This window comes from Ursus arctos, unplaced genomic scaffold (genome assembly GCF_023065955.2).
Source record: "Ursus arctos isolate Adak ecotype North America unplaced genomic scaffold, UrsArc2.0 scaffold_9, whole genome shotgun sequence".
Lineage (NCBI taxonomy): Eukaryota > Metazoa > Chordata > Mammalia > Carnivora > Ursidae > Ursus > Ursus arctos.
This window is the reverse complement of record NW_026623111.1, coordinates 383,299-395,363: the sequence shown is the minus strand read 5'-3', so window position 1 is coordinate 395,363 and position 12,065 is coordinate 383,299. Positions and strand designations below refer to the sequence as shown.

Below are 12,065 nucleotides of genomic sequence, written 5' to 3'. Positions count from 1 at the left end.
CGCCTGTCTCTGCCCACAGCCCAGGGCTCGTGAGCAGCACTGCCCCCACAGCCACTCTGGCCTCCGCAGTGAGGTGCTCATGAGGTCTGTCCACTCCCCTGCAGCTGCCCATCCACCTGGGTGGTGGTCCCGCAGATCTCGGCAGGGAGGTCAGCCTCTGTGGTTCTCATTGCTGGGCCAAACATTGCTGGAAGGAACGACCCTAATGCACGTCTCAGGATTCTCCCCGCCCCGTGGATGTCCCCAAATGCACAGAGAGCCCGTCCGTATTCCCAGGCTGGGCGGAAGTAGCCTGAGACACCTCCAAACTCACAACGGTGGGCTACACATGTGTTTGGGGGGGTGGAGCTGCAAGCGTCTGAAGGTAGAGGCACGAGCCCCCGGGGGTGGGGGCTGCGGCTCTGAGTAGAGGCCCCCAGCCTCCACCACTTCTTGCAGCCGCTCACGAGGGAACTGGGGCTGGCTCGGCCCCGGCAGCAGAAGCAAAGCCAAATCATTCTGGAACCTTAGGTCTAGGCCTCTGAGATTGGCACGAATGAATATTGGCTCCCAAATTTAAAAAATTCACAAATTACAGTAGGAAAAAGCTATCGAGAGAATTAGGAGAACTAACACTTTAGACCATCACACACAAAATGTAAAATCAAAAGGGTGTAACCTGTCCAACAAAATAAGAACGTACTACAATAGGACCAAAGAACCAAGAGGCTCTAGAAAAGAATGGAAAATATGAAGAAAAAACAACAACAAATGAAACACTGAAAAATGCAGTAACTAAAATGAGAACTTTGACAGAAGGAAGAGGGAGGTCAGGTGGAGCAACAGCACACAGTGAAGGGAAAACTGAGCAGAAGGGAGGACGCAGGGGAGGGGAGGCAGGGAGACCTGGGAGGGGGAGCCCTGGGGAAGAGGGGGAAAGGGTTGGGGGAGACCTGGGTGGGGACTTGGGGGTGAGGCCTAAAGGGGGAGGAAAGCACTGAAGTGGGGAGGCCCGTGCACACCCATCTACCAGCTTGGGGAAGGGAGGAGTGACAGGAGGAGTCCTGTGTGCCGCCACTGCCCCCCACCCCCCAGCAGCACAGGAGACCCTGAACTCTGGGGAGCTCTGTCCAGGGTGGGACGACTCCTCAAGGGGAGGGTTGGCATCAGGAGACCTCAGCACCTGCCTCTGTAAGGTTGGGTGATGAGAGGTGGGCCGCGGACCCCCTCCCTCAGGCCTGGGTCCTTACCAGATGTCCAGAATGAGGAGTGTGGCTACGATGGCATAGACCCCGTCACTGAAGGCCTCCACCCGCTCCTTGCTGAGAGGTTCGTGCAGGTCAAAGGTGAAGAACTCCACGCTGTGAGCTGGGGGCTCTTGGGGGCCTGTGGACGTGCCAGGAGGGAGGAGCTGGCCAGTGGAGGGGACTGTGCAGGGACGCCTGGCCGTCATGGGTGCCTGGCCCTTTCCATGCTCCACAGGCCTTGGGGAGCAGTGCCGAGGCCCCACACACCAGCCTGCCCGAGCACCTACCCACAAGCCTGCCCTTGCACCAGCTGAAGGCCTTGCTGACGTAGGGGAGGAAGATGACCGTCGCCATCAACAGGTACGACTGCGTGAGACACACGACATGTCAGGAGGCGGTGTGGTGCTGGAATCCCACCCAGAAGCCATCCGCTCCGAAGGGTTGGCAGCACGAGCAACAGAAGAAAACACAGGTGAATTCTACCTCATCAAGTTGAGAAACCTGTGGCTCCAGAACGCGGGAAGACACCAGCAGAGCGCACGGCGGACGAGGGTCTGGTACCGGGGCAGGGGGCTAGGGCTCCACAGCAAGGACACGAACACCCAACCCAACGTGGGCAGAGGACCTGAGCAGACATTTCTCCCCAGAAGACACACCGCGGCCGAGCCGCACGCGGAAAGGTGGGGAGCATCACCCAGACTCAGAGCAACGCAGGTCTAAGCCCCGGGCAGAGCCCACCTCACGGCCCGCAGGACGGCTGCTCTCACAGGAGCAGAGACCGACGAGCCTGGGCGAGGACGTGGGGAAACTGGAACCCCGTGGGGCGGGGGCGGGGGGGCGTGTAAGATGGCGCAGCCGCGTGGAAAACAGTGTGGAGGGTCCTCCAAAAACGAAGCACTGAATGAGCCCACGGCCCGCAGTTCCACATCTGGGTAGGTTCCCCGAAGAACAGAGAGCAGGGTCTCGAGGAGACGCCGGCACCCCCGTGTTCACGGCCGCGTTGCGCACGGCCGCTAAGACAGGGAAGCACCCGGGTGTCCGTGGACGGATCAACGGGTAAGCAAACTGGTCCTTCCAATGACCTCCGACGGGAGGGTGGGAATCCTGACGCCTGCTACAACGTGAAACCATTACGTTGAATGAAAGAAGCCAGACGTAAAAGCCTGTTTTATGATCCTATTTACATGAATTACCCAGAATGGGCAAAGCCACGGAGACGGGAAGTAGATCAGGGGTTTTCCAGGGAGCAGGGTGTGGTGGGGGCTGGTGACTGCTAGTGGGGTGGGGCTCTGCTGCGGGGATGGGAACATTCCAGAGTAGGCAGAGCGGTGACTGCATGGACGCCGCCGCTGGACCGGGCAGGTGGCAGTGGACATGGTCTTGTGAAGTTTACATTGTGCACACACGTTACCTGAAAAAGGGTTCAGGGCCGGGTCCTGAGGCAGCCCTGCAGATTCCCTGTCCTGGGCCCTGGCAGCATGAGCCCTCAAGGCCCCACACCACCCAGCTGGCACCCCTGCAGGGAGGGCCCTTCTCCTGTCGCCCCTGCCCCATCCCATGCCTGCCCCCCCACCCCGTCCTGCACACCCAGTACTTCGAGGTCGCCTGATGTGGGGAGATGACGACGGTACACACGGTACAGTCAGGGAGACAGCGGGACACTTCAGACACATCACAGACCTGTCTCTAACCCAGTTTCCACGCTTCAAGAGACCGCACCCCCGCATCATCCAGCACACCCTGAGGGAGGTGCCTCCCAGGTGTGACGCAGGGAGGCGGCGGCCGACCACGGCAGGACCGCAGGAGGGGTGCCCCAGGATGGCAGGATGAGAGGACGGGAGTCTGGTGTGGGGCCGGGAACAGGACACAAGTGGCTTCTAAAGGATGCTGGCAGGCGAGGCCCTGGGCCCTGTGGGCATCACCATCAGAGGACGGTGGTCCACAGGGAGGACAGGATGGCCTGGACCAGGCTGATGAGAAGGGGCTGGATCTGGAAGGGGGACCCAGCACAGCATCTGGCTGAGGGAATGTCTGGAAGGGGGGAGGCCAGGGGCTTGCTGAGGAGGCTGCAGGGGGCAGGCCTCGGGGGTCAGAAAGCTCTGACGTGTGTTGTCTCACAGGCAGTGGTGGGCACGGGACTCCAGGTGAGGAGGTGGGGGGCGGGGGCAAGGGGTCAGAACCACACTGCAGCGAAGGAGGGAGGAAGGCTGATGGACAGAGAGCTGACTGAGCGCCACGGCCCGAGTGACCCCCACCCCCTAAGGCTCCTGGACCTACTGACCACTTGGCCCCTCCCAGCTCCCCTCTTCCTCCAGTCTGCCGGCTCAGGTGTTGCCTTCCCCGCTGCCATCATCCCACCAGGGCGTGCTCACTCTCCCGCTCCACATGGACCCAATGCTATGGCACCTGCTATCCCCCGGGACACACCGGACCCCTGCCTTTGCAGCCCAGGCTCCTGGCCCAGGCCCTGGCAGTGGGCACATCCTACCTTGGCCCTCCGCTTGGCTCACCCAGGCCACCCATCCCACACCCCAGCTGTCCCACCCATCCTCCACGCAATGACCCTCGTCATCCCTCAAGCCCTGACTTTGTCCAACCAAGACCTGCTGTTGGCCACGCTGAATACACAGCCAGGAGACTGTCCCACTTGCAACCAGGACATGTATGTGGCCTCAGACCCTATGCCCCTCACTCCTGACTCCTGTCCAATGCGTCCCCCCTCTGGCCCTGCCCTGTCCACTGGGACCTACCCTGCTAGAGGCCACAGCCAGGACGCCCTGCCTGACCCTGAGCACCCCTAGAGCATCCCTCCCACAGCGCCCCTGCACCTCAAACATGCTCAAGACTGAAAAGACCAAGCAGCCCCTGAGGCCCGCCCTTCATCCCCCACACCAGCGTGCACCTTCCCCCGCTCCACCTGCCCGGGCCGGACGTCTGGACACCTCGGCCGCTCAGCCCCCAGCACGCAGCTCCGTCCTCGCGGGAACAATGCTGGGCAGCGGCCCCTGCTAGCCTATCTGTTTCGAACTTGGAATCTCTTAAAATGTTTACTAGACATTTAAAATGACATCAGCCATTTTTTCACAGTTACAATGCTTTGGGCCGGACACTCCACTGTATTTCCTGAAGGCTCAGGGCCAGGCAGGAGCCGCGCGTAGACTTCCGCAGTCAGCTCTGAGACAGCTGCACGCCTGCGTTTCCTGCCTTCCCGGACAGTGGAAGCGTTCTAAGACAACATTCCTGTTAAATTAGCTGCTGGCTAAAAGGGCACTAGCCGACCTCGACTCCTGCGACCTGGCTGACACAGTTCCAAGTTCCGGCATCCTGCCCTCTGAGCACAGCTGGGTGCTCCTGCCAGACGGCCCCGGTCCCCGGCTGGGTCCCCTCTGGTGCTCCCTCCACTTCTCAGTGGGACCTTTCGTCTGCGCTCTCTGGGTGGCTCACACCCTCCATGCGGGGCTTTAGGACATTTCCCCTCGGGCTCACACGGTTTCATCACCGCGCTTCCTGACGCCTCATGCCTGCTGTCACGGCAACGCTGCTGGGACCGCTCCCCCCAGGAGCCGTCTAGTGCTGGCTGCCCTGCGGCTTCATGTAGACCCTTACTCGCCCAGAGAGCACACGTGGTCCAGACTCCCGGCATCCGAGTCTCCCCTCTCGTTCTGCAGTGCGCCCACTTGGGGAAGACATGGATGGTCACGGCCCACTGGCTGCCCCCATTTGACCGTGCGTGTCTTCACCGAGGCCTGGCTCTGACCGTGGTACCTGGCCATCCACACAGCAGGTCCCGGTGGGGTGTTGGGGGGGATGGGTGGGGGGGAGGCTTTCCCTCCAGCTTTGCTCCCTGGCACCCCGGGCACCAGGTCACATGCCAGTGGCCCCTGAGACCTCTGCACAGCTCTGCCCCCACCCCCCGGGGGCATCTGCTCAGTAAGGCAGTCCCCCTTCCCCGCCCCCTGCCCCCCCCACTCACCAAGGGGTAGAAGAACAGGGAGAAGCCGGCGGCCACGAAGCACAGCGCTGGGCCCCTGAGCACGAGGCCCAGGATGTGCCGCCGGTAGAGGCCCCTGTGCGCGGAGCGCTCCATCTGGGGGTTCAGGAGGTGGGGGAAGTGGAACGCATACACGACGATCAGCGCCTGCGGGAGAGGTGGGCTGCAGGGCACAGGCGGGGGCCTCTGGCCAGTAATCCCTCCCACCCGTGTCCACCCGCAGAAGCTGCACAGGTGCGAGGCTCGCCACAGGGAAGGAGCCCCCCGGGGCCGCTGGGGGGTCTCAGAGAGCCTCGCCCCGCCAGGCACCAGAGGGCACTGGCCCTCTCTCCAGGCCCGCCCGGGGGGCCCAGGCTCTGAGAACCTCTGGTCGTCCGCCGCCACCCGTGGCGGGTGTACTGGGCAGCCATTCTGCAGCGTGCCCGCGAGCACGACTCTTGCTGCAGCCGACACACACATCCGACACGCGTGGACAACGTGTGCTCCGGGAGGACAAGCCCGTGGGGGCGGGCAGGCTGGGGTGTCCTACCTGCACAGCCCCGATGGCAATCACACACATGCAGAACAGGAAGATGCCCAGAGGCACCTCGGGGAAGGTCACCATTAAGGAGAACTGCAGCCAAGAACACAAGACAAAACCAGGTCCTGCAGGGCCCCGGAGCCCCGTGAGCCTCCCGCTCCCAGCCTACACACTCGGCAGGAGACCCAGTGCTGTCCCTTCCTACCAGAGCAGTGTCACAGAATGCTTCAAGCCTTTAAAGCTGAAGCGTCATCCAGTTCATGAGAGTTCTCTGTGACACACAGCCCTGTACACCCAGACCACAGTCCCGTGAGAGCTGAGAGTGGGGGCAGGTGTGAAGGAGCTGCTGGGGAGGAGCCTGGGATGGCAGCAGGCAGTGGGCCGGGGGCCGGGCAGGAGCCGGGAGCGTCAGTGAGCGTGGAAGGGATGCCCCTTGTTGGGCCCTGCAGAGGCCAGGCTGGTGTCTCTGCCATTGCAGGCCCCTTTGGGTTAGGCTTTCCCCTCCTTCAACCAGCCCGGAACCCTAGGTATGCCCCACTCCCCGCCCCCAAAGAGGCCAAGACCGCTGCCGGCTCCCCTGGAGCTGTTCTCCTTTTTGTGACTCTGCTTGGGCCCTGGCCCGCCCCGCTGGTCTGAGAGTCTGAGGACAAAGCGTCCTGGGTCCTCTGGCCCGGTGAGGGCAGGCTGGCCCCGGGGAGGACACCGCAGGTACTTACGGTGAAGGGTAGGAAGGTGATGGTCATCATGCAGGCCTAGAAAGGAGGAGGGAGGGAAGGAGGGGAAGGCAGGCTCCAGCCCTGCTGCCCAGGGCGACCTCTGGCAGCACCCCACCCTGGAGGCATGTCACTGTCTACCTCCTAGACCCCCTCGCCACCAGACAAGGAGGGAAGGGGTCTCATCTCGCCAGGGGCACCCCCAGGGAGGACGTGTGAGGAGCCCGGGAGTGGGTGGTGGGTTCCAGGCTCCGCACACCAGAGGTGCCAGAAAGGCCAAGCCCCTGCTTGCCTTCCTCGGAGGACGGGCCTACAAACATACTCGTTTCTCAAGAAACGAAAGGAGGACTCACCAGGTTGAGTAAGGCAAGCGTGTCGTCTATTTTCCCAACAACCTGGAACAGTCTAAACCGTGTAAGAAAATCAGGAAGACGTGTTGTCTATAGAGAGGCTCTAACAGCATCATTCACAGGCTCTAGCATTTGCTGATTAAAGTATCAGTAAAAGATGTTATTTTGGGGGAGGGGAAGGGGCACGGGGAGAGGGAGAGAAAGACTGTTAAGCAGGCTACACTCCCAACGCAGAGCCCGACACGGGGCTCGATCTCACGACCCTGAGATCATGACCTGAGCCAAAATCAAGAGCCAGATGCTTAACTGCCTGGGTCACCCAGGTGCCTCAACTATGTCATTTTTTTTTTAAGATTTTATTTATTTGACAGAGATAGACACAGCGAGAGAGGGAACACAAGCAGGGGGAGTGTGAGAGGGAGAGGCAGGCTTCCCGCTGAGCAGGGAGCCCGATTTGGGGCTCGATCCCAGGACCCTGGCATCACGCCCTGAGCTGAAGGCAGACGCTTAACGACTGAGCCACCCAGGTGCCCCTCAACTATGTCATTTTTAACCAAGTTTAAAATACTACCCAGTGTACAAACTTTGGAAGACACTGAAAATACAAAAGGAAACCCTAAGTCCCTAGAAACTGCACTGCTCACATTTCCACGGACTCTTGTCACGCGGGGTGCGTGGCCACCAACAGAGCCGGGCTGGGTGTGCAGAAGCCCCGGAGGGAGCTGCGGAGGGAGGACGCGCCCCACATGCTCTGGGACGTCCCCTGGCCACCCTGGGAGACCGGAAACCTGAGAAGGAGGAATTTAAACCTCCAGGGAACTCGTTCTTCAGGTCTCGTGTCCAAAGACCCCTTTTAAAAAAGGAAGTCCTTCCAGGAACGCCATACTGTAACCCCTCTAAGGCGTCTACTTCACAGAGGGATGGTTTGATACAGAGACAGGAAAGCGCTACAGAAAACTAAACACAGGGCCAGGGACCACGAGCAACTGAGGAACTCGCCCAGCCCCTTTGTGGAGACCCCTCAGAGCTCTGACTCCTCTGAGGATAAGACCTTCTCCTGGGCAGGGCTCAGTGGGCCTCAGTACCCCCACCTGGGGGGTCTGCATCCAACCAGGGGCCAAGAGGAGCCTGAGGGGGCCCGTACTCAGGGCTGGCTCTGGGGTCGTGCTGCGTCCCCCATGGAGCCGGCAGGGTGGGGGCGCGTACAGCCGTGAGGGCCCTGGGCGGATCTGTGCTGCTCTGGGCACTGCTGCCCTGGAGGGCGGCCTTCGACAAAGCAGCACACGACTGAGGCGCTGCGTGGCCCTGTCCTGAAGGGCTCCCGGCCTCCCTGTGCGCCCAGCATCCCCCAGGCAGAAGCGTTCCTCCGCAAGGGCGCGCCGCTGACCAGGGGCATCAGTGCCCACATCCCGCCCCACGTCTCTTCCTGAGAGCCCTCCTGCCCCGCTTGGGGGTCAGGGGTCCCCTGCAGCGCTGTCGGATCCCCAGGAACCTTTCCCTCCCTAAGAGAAGGCTCTGGCTTGGGAGTGTGCACCGTGCAGCCTCTTCTTCCTCGCCAGAGTCTGGGGACCAGGTAGAGGGCGTGTGCACGCTTGGCGAAGCGCGACGGGGGCACACAGGGCAGTCTGCTTGCAGCCCTGCCCCTGCCCTGCCCCATGCTGTCTCGAGGCCCAGCGTGTGTGCCCATGCAAGCGGGTGACCCTGTGTCACATGGCGGTGAGGAAGCGGGGCCCTGCAGCCACGGGGCACACGCACCAAGTGAGCACAAAGACGTGGACTCCTTACCTTGTGTGTGCTGCCCAGGCCACAGTCACGATGAGAAACGTCATCAGATAGACAGCAATCCTGGTGGCTAGAAGTTTCTGTATACTTTTGTCAAACTGGTGGAACAGAAGAGCATCACCATCAGAGACCGCTTCACCCCGCGGCAGCTGGCGGCCCCATCCAGGGCCCGCAAAGGGTTCTTGGATCAGCCTCTAACCCAGCCCCTCTGAGGCTCCTCTTCGGGGGAGCCTCCCCGTCTCCCTGCCCCTTGCGCCACATCCCATAGCTGCCTATTTGGGGATCGTGTGCGGAGCTTCCCGCGGAAATGCCAGCTCTTGAGGCAGAGATGCTCCGTCCAGAGCAGAGCGCCAACCGAGCTGCCAGCGATCCGAGGCTGACGTAGCTCTGAGGCCTGGTGAGGTCGTGGCGGCACCTCCCCTGGGTGGGAAGTGACTTGGAGGCACGACGGGGAAAATGGAAATGCGCTGGACACAAAGCTTGGACTTTATCAGCAAAAACTCATAGTAGAAAACTGACCGCTTTACCATTTTCGCTGGTTCTTCACCTGCACCTGGGTGTCTCACCCAGTATCCCCGGACTTCGCTGAAGACTCAGAGTTTCAGAATTGCTAGGTTTTCGGGGCCTTGACTAGTCCTTCCCTCCGACTCAGCTGACACCTTCCAGCACTGTCCTTTCTGAAGGTGTCCCCAGACCACTGCACAACCTCCTGGCTCAGAGCTTCTCCGTGAGCCAGCTAACACACAGAGATTTCACAACAAGCACTGCTCTCCAAAAAGATGACCCCAACTGCAGGAAAGTGTGGTTTAGTCCATACACCTTCCCATGTCGCCTCCTGGCATCTCCTGTCACACATCCACACCCCATTCTTTTTTTCTTTTATTTTTAAAAATATTTTATTTATTTATTTGACAGAGAGAGAGAGACAGCCAGTGAGAGAGGGAACACAAGCAGGGGGAGTGGGAGAGGGAGAAGCAGGCTCCCAGCGGAGGAGCCCAAAGCGGGGCTCGATCCCAGAACGCCGGGATCACGCCCTGAGCCGAAGGCAGACGCTTAACGACTGAGCCACCCAGGCGCCCCATCTTTTTCTTTTTTTTTTTAAAGATTTTATTTACTTTTTTTAGAGAGAGAGAGAGCACATGCAGGATGGGGAAGAGCAGAGGGAGAGAGAGACTCTCTAGCAGACTCCCTGCTGGGCACAGAGCCCGACATGGGGCTCCATCTCACCATCCAGGAGATCCGGACCTGAGCTGAAACCAAGACGTCCAACTGACGTCTTCCTCAGACCACCCTTAAGGCTCACTTTGAGGCACTGCCCCTGTTTGCAGGCCAAGATTGTGGCCAACCAGGGTGGCTAGGGGAGCAGAAGATGACCTTGCCCCAGCCCTCCCAGCCAGGTATGTGTTAGGTGGAGCCTAGAATTGGGCTCGTGGACTGAGTGTCCTGCACCCTCCCTCACCCTGGATGCTGCAGACTGTGGTCCCCAAGTACCTGTTCTGGGGAGATCTCCGTGTGGGTCACAGGCAGGATCTATGAGAGCAAAGACACAAAAAGAACCAAGGGACATTTCTTGGGCTGTGCACTGACCGCTCCTCGGATGCCAAGGTGGCAGGGACTTGGGCCAGTGCTGGACTGCTCCCTCCACCCATCCAGCTGCCTGAGTGGCTGGGGGGCCCCAGGACACTGCTGAGACAGGGCAGGGTCTCTGCTGGGCCAAGCTCTACCAGAAGGCTGTCGAGGGGGTGGCCGGGGTCCTGATGTGAGGGGGCTCTGGGTGGGGCCCCGCACGGACCATCACAGTGGCGATGATGGACAGGAGCGCGTCACTGAAGCTCAGCATGCGGTGTGAGTGCTGGATCCCGTCAGCAGCATCCTCATCCCTCGTGCCCATGGAGGAGTCTCCCTGTCTACTGAGGGCCACTTCTGGGGTGTGGGGCCCGGACATGGCAGGGCCTGGGAGGAAGCACAGGTCTGAGCAGGCCAGCGTGCTACTGGGAGCCACCCTGCTGGCTTCAGCTGCAACACATGGTAGGTTGGTGCCGGAGAGCAGGACGCCCTTGACGGGGGCTTAGTGCTGGTTGGAAGGACCACTCTGCCACCGGTCCTCTCCCAGGAGGCCCCTGTATTTCCAGCCTGCAGGAAAAGCACCACTTCCCTGCTGAGCACTGTCATCTGGGAGCCACATTCGGTGTCTGCCTCCCCTCCAGAAATGGGAGAAACGAGAGAAAGCACACGGACACACAGCAGGCACTCTACACGCTGTGTCACCAGCCTGAAACCCTTGACCCCAACACCAGACCGATGCACTGTTAGACGCCTGCACCCTAAATGTGGGATGTTCTCTCACCCAAGTACTCACCAGGCCCGACCCTACTCAGCTTCTGAGATTAGACGAGCTTGGGTGCGGTCAGGGTGGTATGGCCGTCAACTAGATGTGGGACGTTCTACAGGACCAAGTCCCACAGGCTTGGACTAAAACAGAGTGCCAGCCCTCGCAAGGACAAGCAAAACGGAAAATGCGCCCCAACTCCAGAAATAAAGGAGGCTTACCAGCAATTTCTGGACAGGAAAAACAAATTGCGAACAAACAAGACATTCAGCTTCCTTAGCAACTGGGGAAATGCAAGTGAAAAGAATGAGGTTCCATCAAGGTCTGCAAACGTCCGTCACAAGTGACGAGGTTGTGGGGACACAGGCTTGGGCAGGAATGTAACGGATGCCACGCCTGTATGGAGACAACAATAATTAATACAGTGCGGTGTGCACACCCTACAAGGTGGGAACTCCATTTCTAGGTGTAGCCTCAGGCATGTGGACAAGGAAATAGAGATGAATAGGACGTGCACTGGTGTAGTTCATTTTAACAAATGTCAAAAATGCTCTATTATTAAACACTAAATGAATTGTTAAAAAGTGCTAAGAACTGAATGTTTGTATCCCCCGAACTCCTCCGTGGAAGCCCTAACCCCCGGCGGGATGGCATCAGGAGGGGGGCCTCAGATGGGGGACGAGGCGAGGGAGGTCATGAGGGCGGGGCCCTGAGATGGGATCCGTGTCCTCACAGAAGATGAGGGGCGGGGAGAGGTCGCTGGCCTCTGAGCGAGACACCACGAGAAGGTGGCCGTCTGCAGGCCACCACTGTGATCTCAGACTTCCAGCCTCCAGAACCATGAGAAAAAACGGTCTGTCGTTGAAGGCCCAGTCCGTGGGTTTTGTGATGATGGCAGAGTGACTGAGATAGGAAGTGAAGATAAATGAAATAGATCTAGGCATGATTAAAACTCAGAAACGCAATGTTGAGAGAAGTAAATCATGTCGCAAAAAAAATACACATACCATTCTGCCATTGATATGTTTAGAACACAGCGACCATCTGTCCTCCCACGATTATACAAACATGCACAGTAAGAACATGGGAGCAAGCAAGGACGGCACTCACCAACTTCACGGCAGCACTACCATGACCTTGGCAGGGAGGGGTGG

At 59.8% G+C, this 12,065-nt stretch overlaps 1 protein-coding gene across 1 annotated transcript in view; it reads right to left on the bottom strand.

Moving 5' to 3' along the window:
• TMEM175 (transmembrane protein 175) overlaps positions 1-12,065 on the bottom strand; it is a 41,831-nt gene that overhangs the window by 18,379 nt on the left and 11,387 nt on the right. The window contains exons 3-12 of the mRNA XM_057309541.1: positions 11,133-11,307; positions 10,375-10,535; positions 10,074-10,112; positions 8,586-8,680; positions 6,804-6,855; positions 6,454-6,489; positions 5,747-5,830; positions 5,200-5,364; positions 1,514-1,592; positions 1,230-1,365 (exon numbers count right to left, since the gene is read on the bottom strand). Coding sequence (XP_057165524.1) covers positions 1,230-1,365; positions 1,514-1,592; positions 5,200-5,364; positions 5,747-5,830; positions 6,454-6,489; positions 6,804-6,855; positions 8,586-8,680; positions 10,074-10,112; positions 10,375-10,535; positions 11,133-11,178 — 893 coding nt within the window. The 5' untranslated portion in view covers positions 11,179-11,307. The remainder of the gene's footprint in view (positions 1-1,229; positions 1,366-1,513; positions 1,593-5,199; positions 5,365-5,746; positions 5,831-6,453; positions 6,490-6,803; positions 6,856-8,585; positions 8,681-10,073; positions 10,113-10,374; positions 10,536-11,132; positions 11,308-12,065) is intronic.